General features: G+C 35.3%; 1 protein-coding gene across 2 annotated transcripts in view; it reads left to right on the forward strand.

The window, feature by feature from the left end:
* Positions 1-12,448, forward strand: part of LOC149779610 (uncharacterized) — an 82,245-nt gene that overhangs the window by 53,975 nt on the left and 15,822 nt on the right. For both annotated transcript variants that reach the window (XR_016415682.1, XM_089940400.1), the window contains exon 6: positions 2,253-2,354. Coding sequence is in view for 1 of the 2 variants with exons in the window: in XM_089940400.1 (XP_089796526.1) it covers positions 2,253-2,354 (102 nt within the window). In the remaining variant the exon portion in view is untranslated. The remainder of the gene's footprint in view (positions 1-2,252; positions 2,355-12,448) is intronic.

Below are 12,448 nucleotides of genomic sequence, written 5' to 3' on the forward strand. Positions count from 1 at the left end.
ATGGTCAGCCTTGACATTCTTAATAGATTGCTTTAGTGTGCATTATGTGAAACTTGGTGGGAATTTGCACAGATACTCAAGATGCTTATTTTGAATGCAGGTCTGCATTATTTTTCCTGTTACAAGTAATTACATACTTATAGAAATATCTGATAGTGTCTTCACTTTGCTGTGACAGTATATGAATAATGCTGCAGTCTTGAAAATTTGGCTACATGGAGTGAGCTAACACTGTCTGACAAGATGAAATAACCCAAATGTTGACATTCTCTAGCTTTTCACTTTTGACAGGTATTATTTATCAGGCTGTGTGATATATTTGTTAAAACAAAGACAATTTCTCCACATGAAAATAATGGTTAGATTACCTAAAGCATTACTTTAAATGCAAAGATATCTGGGCTGGTGTGGAACTGGAATTTTTCTGGAAACCTTGTGTCTTTTTATATGTTTATGTGGATGAAATTGGTTTCTAAACTTGCTGTCCTCACTTGTAAAAATATTGACATCATTTGGAAACATTTTTGTATCAAGTATGCATCAGGTACTGTGTCAAAATTAAAGGCTGCTTCCTCTGCAACATATTCTGACTTGATAGGGCAAAATAGGCAAAAGTAATTGATGCATGCTGATGTCAAACACTGCATTTTTTTAGTGTATAAGATGCTCACAGATTTATTCACAGGGTGTGAATCTGCATCTGCTTGGCCCAGGAACAAGTAGGTAGTAAAGTTTTCCTCAGCACAACCAATATTTACCCAAGGGAGTTTATTGTATGGTCTTTCATCCATCATATATCATCCGACATCCATTATACATCATTGATTCAAAATTGCTATTTAGTTATCAAAAATAACTTGATCAGTTTGCAGACTTTTTTGTCCAATGGATGCCAGTCTGTCATCCATTATGGCAGCTGTTCCTAAATAAAGTAAAACCTTAGAGAAAGTTCTCAGAAACTGCTCAGCAGACTTGGACCATATTTGGCAGCATCCTGAAATAGAGGGCTATCAGATGTTCAAATTATTTCAGTCTGCCATCCAATTTTAGCACCATTACTAAAACTTTTAGATGACTTTTAAAAAAATGGCTTGAAAGAATTTTAGCTAAATTAACAAATGAATTAAAATAAAGGGAAATAACTCCTGGCATAATGTCCTTTTAAAGTTTGACGAATGATGCTGATCAGCCATGAGATATAGCTAATGTTACCAGAAATAGAAAATCCTTAAAAACAAAAACAATAAGAATGACTTTATCTCAGAAAACCATTTAACTTATTTTCCTCTCAAGATTATTTTCAATTTTACCTGAAATATTGTTAGGAAACATGTTTTGGGGACTACTTCTGACTGCATCCAAACATGTGTGTCAGAAAGATTTCATTTTGCCAGATGTTTAGATGTTTTAAAGCAGTTTTTGAATTGGCTATTTTACCAACAGATGAGCAGATGATTAAAAATTGGACTTCTTTGGTGGGGTGGGTGTGCCTATTTAACCCATGATTGTCATGTCTGGGCCTCTACTTACTTCTTTGGTGGGTGGGTGTGCCAATTTAACCCATGATTGTCATGTCTGGGCCCCTTCTTACTTCATATCTCAAACTAATCCTACCTTTTGCAAAAGTTATTTGTTTGTGTGCAGTTCATACTGTCCTGCTTAGATAATGACAGGAAGTAAAAAAAAATCTGGACACAAGCTCTGTTTCTGGAACCAGTAATTTATTGCATTAAATAAAATTTTGTCTTGAAAAGTGTTTTTTTTGCAGCAGTTTTCAACACAGTTAAAAATCTACATTACTTTGTATCATTGTAGAGCTACATCCTTCCCCTTGTTGACAGAATATTCCAACTTGGACAGAAGTAACCCTGATTTTGAAACCTTTCAGTATTGGGCACCATTGATGAGGATACCAAAAAAAATAGAGAAATCTTGAAGCATTAGTTTTTATAACATAATGCAGTTAATAGCAATCCATGAATTTCAATACAGATAAAAATGTCCTTTTTGGCCAGACCATGGTTGATGATTCTCTCCCCCCCACCACCACCAATCAATGACATAAATGAATTCACAGTATTATTCAGATGTCATCCCGGTGAGCAGATTCAGTCCCACTTGAGCCTCTTGTTTAAAATCATATCCTCCAAACTGTCAAGACAATACAAAATGTTATGTTTTCAATGGAATTATTTCCATTATTTTATACTGCATATAACTCCAGTCTTTACACCAAGTGTTTTTCATTTCAGATTTTGAAAATCGCTTTCGATTCCATGACAAGACAGAGTTTGCTCCTCCTGAACCAATCAATAAGAATATGAATAAAACTTACCCAAGTAGAAACCAAACAGGTGAGTATCATATCCAGGTGTGTTTGTCTCACCTTGTCTCCTCTTATGTAACTTAGAATTGAAGACACTATAGCATTATGCATCAGTATTATTTATGACAAACAATTCTTTTTATTTTTACAAAACGGTTGTATCTGTCATAAATTAATGGTGAATATTACAAATATAATTATATTCATGATCCTTTAATCACATGTTTGACATGTGTCACATATGCCAGTGCAGTGGCCATTGAAGTGCTTTGACACATTCAGGCCAATGACAAAAAAAACCCCACATGTGTTAGTCATTTACTAACATGTATGAAGGTGTTTAGTCTGTGTATTTTTGTGTAAGACTGCAAATCATACTATGATTTCATGAGTGCACTTCTTTTCTGTCTGAACTTTATGTAATTTCTCAGGTTCACTAAAGATGTTCTCATTGGTTAGTGTGTTTTATGTTTACTGGCCCTCTCTGATAAATATCTTACCTGAGCATTGGCGTCCTACTCAGTAATACACTGCCTGTTATATCAGTAGTGTAGCTAGAAAATCATAAGCTTCATTGTCAGCACTTCCTATTTTTATTAATAGGTGCTCTAATGTCGGCACAATATCTTTCACTTTATCAGCTATAGTGCTAGTTTAATCATCCCACTTTAGTGACAGCTTTTTGATTACAAAATATACAACAATTAACATACACACTGTAAATTCATCTAATATGACGTACAGGCCATTTAATTTTTTTTTTGGTGGGGTCTGTGATTTTATTTTGAACTGAGATATTTTCTTTTCTTTTTTCTCAAGATAATTCATATTTTTTTTCCAACAAATATCATGGATATAATATGGTGTTATTTTGCTATAAATCATGTTTTTCCAGGTATCGACAAATGGAAATTAATTAAAAAATAGTGTCAGGCCCCTGCCTCAGAACATTAAATTGTTGGTTCTTAATATAATCGCAGTATACAAAGATCCCCCTCTTGTGCGGCCACCCCTTCTGCACTAGAAAAGTGGCGGCATAAGATGGGTGGTCTTCCCAGAAGTATGTGTATGTAGTAAGAAAGCTACTTGTCATTTCAAAGCATTCAATATCTTTATTTAAAAGTACCATTAATTTTTAAAAGATTTTTCTAGTCTTGAGAACAGACTTATTTCAAGTTAACATACATTAATAGTTCTTATTCATGGCATAAGCATGAAAATTAAATGTGAGTGGGGTATTGTTGGCATGCGCAATGCAGAACCATTATAAAACATTTTTGAAATCTTGGGACATACATTGCTTGGCATTTAAAATAATTCTCGTCCATTGACTCCATTTTCCCACTGCTGCAGAATATTCTCCTTGTTACAATGTTGTTTATTTGAGTCTTCCTGACATAGTATTTTTCGGCAAGAACTCATAACCTCTCCCTGTTGTCGTCAAGTCGAATAATTTTAACTTTAAGTATTAATTCTTCATTTATGTGATATGTTAAGGTTTTGTAACGATTTATTCCTGTGTTGTTAATTGTACAATATTTCAATTTAATTATGCAGACAAAACTTTGAGGAAGAGATACATGTACTGTCACATGATTTTTCTGTCTTTGCCTGGTACCTTGTTGTGATCAAGGTTACTTTCTCTCTATTTGTTAACCCACAAAATCTATATTTAGACTATGCTGACCATGTTATAATCTTGACAATTTTGTCTGGTCATAATCATCAAAGAAAAAAGCTCAACCACTGTGTGCCTGCAGCCCCGGGCTCTGTCACAACATTGGTGACCTCATTTCCTGTAAATGTCAGCATTAATGATGCAGTATTAACCTTATTGGTATATATACTTTAGCCAACACTTCATTTACTAATGAAACCCTGACATTGGGAAACATACATCAGTAAAGATCATTGGAATACTTACTGAACCATATGAATTAGATATTGGTTCTGGACATATATTAATATAAAATGTGGCCACTTGTAAGGTAAATTTTTTTAGCTTGGAACTAATATGCTGGCTGCTGGTCACATTAGAGGGGTGGTCTTTCTTCAGGGGTACTTTTGAACACAAACTCTTTGGTGCCAAGGGATTCTGGTCGTAAAAAGTGGGTGGTCGCCGGTCAGGAGTGCCGTTCATGAGGGGGACAACTGGGTGTGGTACTTATCACAGTATATTCAGAAATAATGCAGTACATAATTTTTTGTGGTACCCAGCTCTAGTATGTATGCATGCGGTAGTATTTAATAGTATGTCAGCAAAATAGTGGATACCAACTTAAGCTAACGTTCAGAAAATGTAAAAATGAACTGCACAAAAATTTAGAAAGATAAACCCTTTCAGATAAATGTAAAGTTAAAATGTAAATCAGATGTTAAAATTCAGTCAGGTGTATATAAAAGGTAATAGTAAAAAAGAAAATGTAAAGCATTATAGCTGGCAAGTGTCACGTTTCTTCCACATTTATCCTGTATTGATGACTTGACTATAGGTGTATGTTTTTCTTATTAAAAATCTGTTTTTTAATATAAAAGTTAAATTAATTATTTCCTTGCAATTTTCTGTTTAGAATAGTCACCCAGTTCCATGCTGAAAGTAAATGTATTTCATATATATAGGAGTATAGAATTCTAAAATATGATTGGTTCATTCGAAATTAAGGCCACCATGCCAGTCTTTAACCACCATATTGGATTGTGTAAAGCAGTTGCCGCTATCACTGTATCTCATCTTTGTAGTATTCAGCTTTCTGTCATATCAGTGGACATTTAAGCCCAATGGGGATTTTCAGAAGATTTGTTGAAATCAGTATGAACATCTGCAATTTCACCATTATGGTATGACAGGACTGCAAAGCATATGTCACAGGCAAGCCAACTATCCTGATTTGTACCCCAAAAAGATTGTTTTTGCACATTCCATGTTCAATGAGTATTTTTTCAATCATTATGGTCAAATTCTGTCTTTTTGGTCAAATCCAGTAGATTGATATTCATCATTTTGTTTCCAGTAACAACAGCTGCCATTTTGAAATTGATTTGAAATGTGTTTGGTTTTCTCTTTTTTAAGTTTATTTATAATGGATAATTTGTTTTAGAACAACTTAATTTATACAACGAACATTTGTCTGAGAAAAATGTTAAACATAATGTCCACAATAGAAAGGAATACTATTTGGTCCAGTTTGAAAGATGATACCAATGTGTCATTACCCACTTAAAAACTGCCTTGTGAAACTCTGTCCCAGATTCATTTTTCATATAGATGGCAGGTCTGATATCATCATTGGTGCTGCTGTCCAGCTGCCAGCCAACTGGTCCAGTTGTACAAAGAAGCTATGTAAAATTAAAGTTGTCAGGAGGCTGTTATCTCCACTAGTGAGCCGGACATTCTTGATAAACCTCTGGATCACAAGGCATATATGCCACTCTGACTGCTGACCAGCAGCGTGAATGAGCATTGTACATTTACAGTGGTCATGACTCAGTTGTCAGCAGCTGGCAAGTAGGCTAACCAATCGATCGGAACGACTATTCCTGTGAAATTTATAGTGTACCAGCATTACTTATGAAGTCATCCAACCAAGCCAAACTGGTAGCGCTGGACTGGCGTTCCATAATGTGATCACTACTATGGATATCCAATGGACAAAATAATGCATGCTGATGAAAACAAAAATATCTATTTCATTATTTCCAATTAATACAGGTGATGAGCAGAACATGCCAATCTGACAATGGAACAGATGGAATTTTTTCATGGCAGCTATAGAGAAAATGTATTTTAATATTTTGTCTCCATTGAAATGCCATTCTCCACCTTAAATCAATTCCAACTTTAAGGTCCATGCCTCGAATGTAAACAATGATGATGAACTGTCATCATGCAGTACCATGCTACTATTGTTCAAGGTAGCAAAAATTAACAGGCATCTCATGGAACATTCACAATTCCAGTAATGCATGAGCTTCTTTATGGTGAGTTAGTTGCATGCATCTAGGGAAGGTCATGCTACATTTTCTCTACACATACCTTGTCTAGATATCGATAAAGAGTACAGACAAGTCTTTGTGCCATGTCAAAGTTAGGAATGTTTTCGACTTCATCCATACTTGACTTCATGTATCTGATCTTATTTTTTGGTCCAGCTGAAAAAGCCATTAATGATCATTGCTGTTTTTGTATGCACTCCCTTCACTTGTGTTAGGGCATCAAATTGAGGCTGTGGGAAAGTAAGAGTGAGGAGGTGGGAAAGGAAGAGACACAAGAATTGTCCTTTAACTTTAAGCATTGCTCCTGTATCTTCATGATTGTGTTAGGGAACATATAAGAGAAAGGATAATTGTCACCAGAGATCCAGCTGTGGCAGTTCTCAACAGTGACATTTTTTTTTTTCTTTTTTTTTTTCAATTTGCTGGCCTTGGCAAATTACAGGTGATCATATTCACCTATTTTCACAGGCAGGCAGGATGGGGATAGAAAGGAACAGTTTCTCCTTCCCCAAGGGTTCCGTCAGTTGTCAGTGATACTCCCTCATCCATGCCCTCAGCTGACTCGTGTGAAACATCAGACTACTCCCTTTTTGTCAGATTTGTACCACCCATTCTTGCAAAACATTGGGTGATCCACACCATATCAGAAGGTGTCTGGATTTTGTTATTCATTCCCTTTGATATCATCTTTCTACCTTCATGATTGAACTTCCAAGCGATCCCATGAAAGAGGATCTTTTTACACACAAAAAATTAGTTTTCTGCTTGTAATGAGCAGTGTAGATAGCACAAACAGGGCCTCTACTCCAGAACATTTCTGATTATGAAGACCTATAACAACTGAGACCTTTAATAGAGTTTGTCTATTATGTGATCATTCTTGGCATGTCCGGCATGTACTTCAGTATACTCATTCATACAGCCCATTCTAAGACCTTGGGCCCTCACTAAGAGTTCAGGACATCTGCTGCAGGGAATGCTACCTTCCTACACAACATGACAAAAACAAAGTTTGGTTTTTGGTTCACAGCATAAACAACCTTATTTCCCTCATTGTGCGGTGGATAATCAATGTCGTGAAATCTGACTTTGTTCCTTATCAACACTATGGTCAATCTAGGTGTGGAACATTTAACATCTTTCTCCCAAACTTATTGAAAGAATTGTTCATGTATCTGAGAAGGCATCAACCAAGATGTTGAAGTTGGGCCTTCAGTAAGACATTAAAAAAAAGTCATGCACCATTTCATGACTTCCTGCACAGAGAAGGCTGTGTTCCTGGATGACACACTACAGAACCATTTAGTAAGTATGTTTTTAGATTCATGACAACCTTCCCTCATTTGCAGTTCAGGATGGATGATTGATGTAGAGGAGTCAGACCTTGTCCCTTCCCAGCATTTTGTCCATCTAGATATGGAACTCTTTCTTCCAGATGCGTTGAAAGTATAACTCATGCATTGGAGAAAGCTTAAGACAAGATGATGTTTAAGCAAGGATGTTTCTTACAGGTCCTTGCCCTACTGCACAGTGACCACTGCCCATTCATGAAAGCAGTCTTTGACCCAGACATGAATTTGCCACTTTCACTGGATTTACCTGGGAAACTACTAATGGTGTGGCAGTGATCAAGTGCAGAATCCCACATGGAAATTTGAATTCCCCTAGTTTTTTAAATTTAAAAAAAACAAACAAGTATTATTTTATAATTTTGAAATCTTTAGTGAAATAAGCAAGCTTTTTCTACAATGTCATCAAAAGTGGATATCTTTCTTTCAAGTCCTTCGCAGGAACAATTAGACCTTCTGAAAAATGATGAATTGATTCAACTTGCCAGAAGATATGACCTTTCTGAGGCAAAAGTTTCCTTAACAAAGCAAGAAATAAAAAATATTTTGGTCCAATATTTGGTAGACAAGAAAGTTTTGGATAAAAGTGCTTTGGTTTCAATCAGTAAGTCGGTATCAGACTCTTACATAAAAGTAATTGGAATTAAAATACAAGATGGAATTAGAGCTAAGGAAGCTGGAACTTCAGAAAGATAAAGAAGAAAAACAAATACAGTTACAGTTGCAATTGGAGAAAGAGAAAGAACAAATGCAGTTGGAGAAAGAGAAAGAACAAATAAAATTGGAGAAAGAAAAAGAACAATTTTTATTACAGAAAGCAGAAAGACATGCAGTTGCAAGAAAAACATGCAGTTACAGTTTGAGAGAGAGAGAGAGAGAGAGAAAATCAAATGCAATTAGAAAAGGAATAAAAAGAGAAAGACATGCAAAGAGAGAAGGATGAGAGGTAATATCAGTTTACAATAAAAGAAATAGAGCTGGCAAGTGAAAAGCACATTTCTACTTCAAATATAAATTTAAGTTTGATGTTGCAAAGAATATTAGGTTAGTGTCCCATTTCAGAGAAATAGAAGTAGACAAATATTTTATTCATTTTGAAAAAGTTGCTGAAACTTTGAAATGGCCAAGGGAGCATTGGACTCAAATTATTACAATTACTAAAGCTAGTGATATTTACCATTCACTGTCAGTTCACCAAATTGGTGACTATGATGTGGTTAAAGAATGCATCTTAAGGGTTTACGAGTTAGTCCCTGAAGCTTATTCACAAAAATTCAGAAACTATAAAAAAAGAAGCTGGACAAACCCATGTTGAATTTGCTAGTGAAAAAGAGCAGTTATTTGATAGATGGAGCTTAGCCAAGAAAGTTGAAAAAGATCATGAAGGTCTCAGACAACTTGTATTACTTGAAGAGTTCAGGAACTGTCTCCATAGTGACATTAAGACTTATCTTGACAAGCATAAGATCGAAACCTTGGAAAATGCTACTCGTGCTGCTGATGAGTATTCTTTAACTCATAAAGTTCCTTTTGTGAATAAGACTTCCGCTCAGCAGTTTTCTGGCAGAAAAGTATTCCAGCCTTATACAAACCCTTCTAAGTCTCAAACTGGCGAAACCTTTAAAAATCAAACTTTAGATAAGCTTGATCAAAGATCCTTGTCTTTTCCTATGTGTACCTATTGCAGAAAGAAAGGACACGTTATTTCTGATTGCTACAGATTGAAAAATAGGCATCAGAATCAAGAAAGACCTATTCCAAATGCTCTTACTTTTAAGAGGTCAAGGTCACAGTCATGTATTGAAAGCAGTACATTTGTTGCATCTAATAAACCTCAGTCTGATTTTATTATGGAGAATTATGAACCATTCGTATTGAAGGGTTCTATATCACTCTTGGGTGATAAAGCCAATGCTATCCCTATTAAAATTTTAAGGGACACAAGCTTCTCAGAGTCTTTTATTGTCAGGTACTTTGCCTTTTTCTGAGAAGTCATCTAATGAGAGTGTTCTTATTCAGGGAGTAGAGTGCGGCTTTGTTAGTGTTCCTTTCCATTGTGTAAATTTGTCATCAGACTTAGTCTCAGGACCCATGACAGTTAGAACAGTGTCTGCTTCACCCGTTGAGGGCAGTAATTTATTACTAGGCAATGACCTAGCTGAAGACAAGGTTGTGGTTAATCCACCTGTAACTGACAAGCCTTGTTTGGATCAGAAAGTTGATCCAGTTGAAAAAGAATTCCCTGATTTATACCCAGCTTGTTCAGTTACCATCAGTGAACTGTCAAATTATAGTTCCAAAATCTTAGCGACAGGAAATACTTTGTCTGGCCCATGAAACTCCTTTGGCTGGCTATTTAGGGATTAACAAGACTTATCATAAGATCTTGACTCACTTTTACTGGCCAGAAATCAAAAGTGATATTTGTAAATACTGTAGATCTTGTCATACTTGTCATATGGTAGGAAAACCCAATCATACGATTTTCCTAAGGCTCATTTGCAGCCTATTCCTGCATTTGACAAACCATTTAGCAGAATTATGGTAGATTGTGTTGGTCCCTTACCTAAGACCAGGTAAGGTAACCAGTATTTGTTGACCATTATGTGTGCGTCAGAGGCAATTCCTTTGAGGAATATTCAATCTAAAACAATAGTAAAAGCTTTGATAAAGTTTTTTTTACTCAATTTGGCCTTCCCAAATCTGTCCAGTCTGATCAAGACTCAAATTTCATGTCTGGAATTTTCCAGCAAGTTAAGTACAAATTAGGCATCCAATAATTTAAATCTTCTGCCTATCACCCGGAGAGTCAAGGACCATTAGAAAGATTTCATCAGACTTTAAAAAATATGATTTGATCATATTGTTTTGATACAGATCAAGATTGGTATGAAGGCATTCATTTACTATTTTTTGCTGTTAGGGAATCAGTTAAAGAATCTTTGGGCTTCAGTCCCTTTTAACTGGTTTTTGGACACTGTGTGTGGACCTTTGAAGTTGTTGAAAGAGAAACTTCTTTCTAATGAAGATACTGAAATTAATTTTCTCGATTATGTTTCCAATTTTAAGTATAAGTTGTCAAAGGCTTGTGAGGTTGCAAGAGCGAATCTGCACTATACCCAGTCAAAAATAAATTAAGATATGTTAAAAAGGAGTTTTCAGCCTACCACAAAATCCTCTTCAGGCCAAATACATGTGTTATGGTCCCTACACAGTTGACAGGAAAGTAAATGATTTAAATTACATCATAAATACTCCTTGGAGGCGAAAACAAAAACAGCTTTGCTACATAAACATGTTAAAGGAGTATATTGAAAGAGATAGCCAGGTTAAACATGCAGTTAATTTAGTTGTACCTGTCCCACTCAGTGAAGATTCAAGTGAAGGAATACATTGAATTCTACTGATATTGCAGCGACAAATTTTCAGAATTCAGAAATTATGAAAGATCTGGACCAGAAACTTTCACATTTGCAACAGCAAGAAAGAAATGAACTTAAACAGTTATTATTTGAATATGAGCACTTATTTCCATGTTCCAACAAGAACAAACAAAATTTTCCATGATGTTGAAATCGTAAATTCCAAACCTGTCAAACAACACTCATACAGGATGAACCCTCTCAAACAGGAATACTTGAAAAAAGAATTTCATTATTTGCTGGAGAATGATTTCATAGAGTCCAGTAAAAGTGACTGGAGTTCACTATGTATACTTGTTTCGAAACCAGATAAAACTTTCCAGATATGCACTGATTATAAGAAGGTGAACATTATGACAAAAGACAGATTCATTTCCATTACCAATAATCGATGACTGTATTGATAAGATCGGAATGGACAAGTATGTCACCAAATTTTACCTTCTGAAAGGATTTTGGAAAGAGCAAAGAAAATTTTGGCATTTGTGACTCCAGATAGACTTTACCAATGTAAGGTGATGCCATTTGGAATGAAAGGCTTGACAAGTACTTTTCAGTGTCTAATGAATATGATCACCTCTGGTCTAGATAATTGTGATGTCATCATCTACAATGACACCTGGAAAGAACATGTAGAGACAGTTCGGAAATTCTTTGACAGACTCACAGTTGCAAGTTTGACAATTAATTTATCCAAAAGTGAGTTCTGCCATGCTAGTGTAACTTTTCTAGGACATATGGACAAGTTAAACCTATAGATGCTTAGGTCAAGGCTATCTCTGAATACCATGTGCCTGTAAGTAAAAAGCAACTGATACGATTTTTAGGTATGGCTGGATACTATCAGAAATTTAGTTCCAATTTTTCTGTAATTGCTGAACCCCTGACAAATTTATTGAGAAAGAAAATTTCTTTGGACAGAAAAATGTCAAGAAGCTTTAGAAGTTAAAAGCCATACTTAAAAGCACTTCATTTCTTACAGCTCCAAATTTCATCCAATCATTTAAACTGTCTGTTGATGCAAGTGACGTTGGGGTTGGAGCAGTATTGATTCAAGAAGATAAAAATGGTGTTTATCATCCAGTGTGCTATTTTTCTAAGAAATTAAATAAGTACCAAAGAAATTATTCAACAATCAAAAAGGAATGTTTGGCTTTGATATTGGCATTACAATATTTTGAAGTTTACTTAGTTCAGCCCCTTCTTTGATTATTGTGTTTAGTGACCACAATCCCCTTACTTTCATTGACAAGATGAAAAATAAGAAAGACTATTAAGGTGGAGATTGTTGTACAGGAGTATAAGATTGACATCAGGCACATCAAGGGAAAAGATAATTTAATAGCAGATGCACTTTG

Source organism: Sinohyriopsis cumingii, chromosome 17, assembly GCF_028554795.1.
Source record: "Sinohyriopsis cumingii isolate HCF-2022 chromosome 17, ASM2855479v2, whole genome shotgun sequence".
Taxonomy (NCBI): Eukaryota; Metazoa; Mollusca; class Bivalvia; order Unionida; family Unionidae; genus Sinohyriopsis; species Sinohyriopsis cumingii.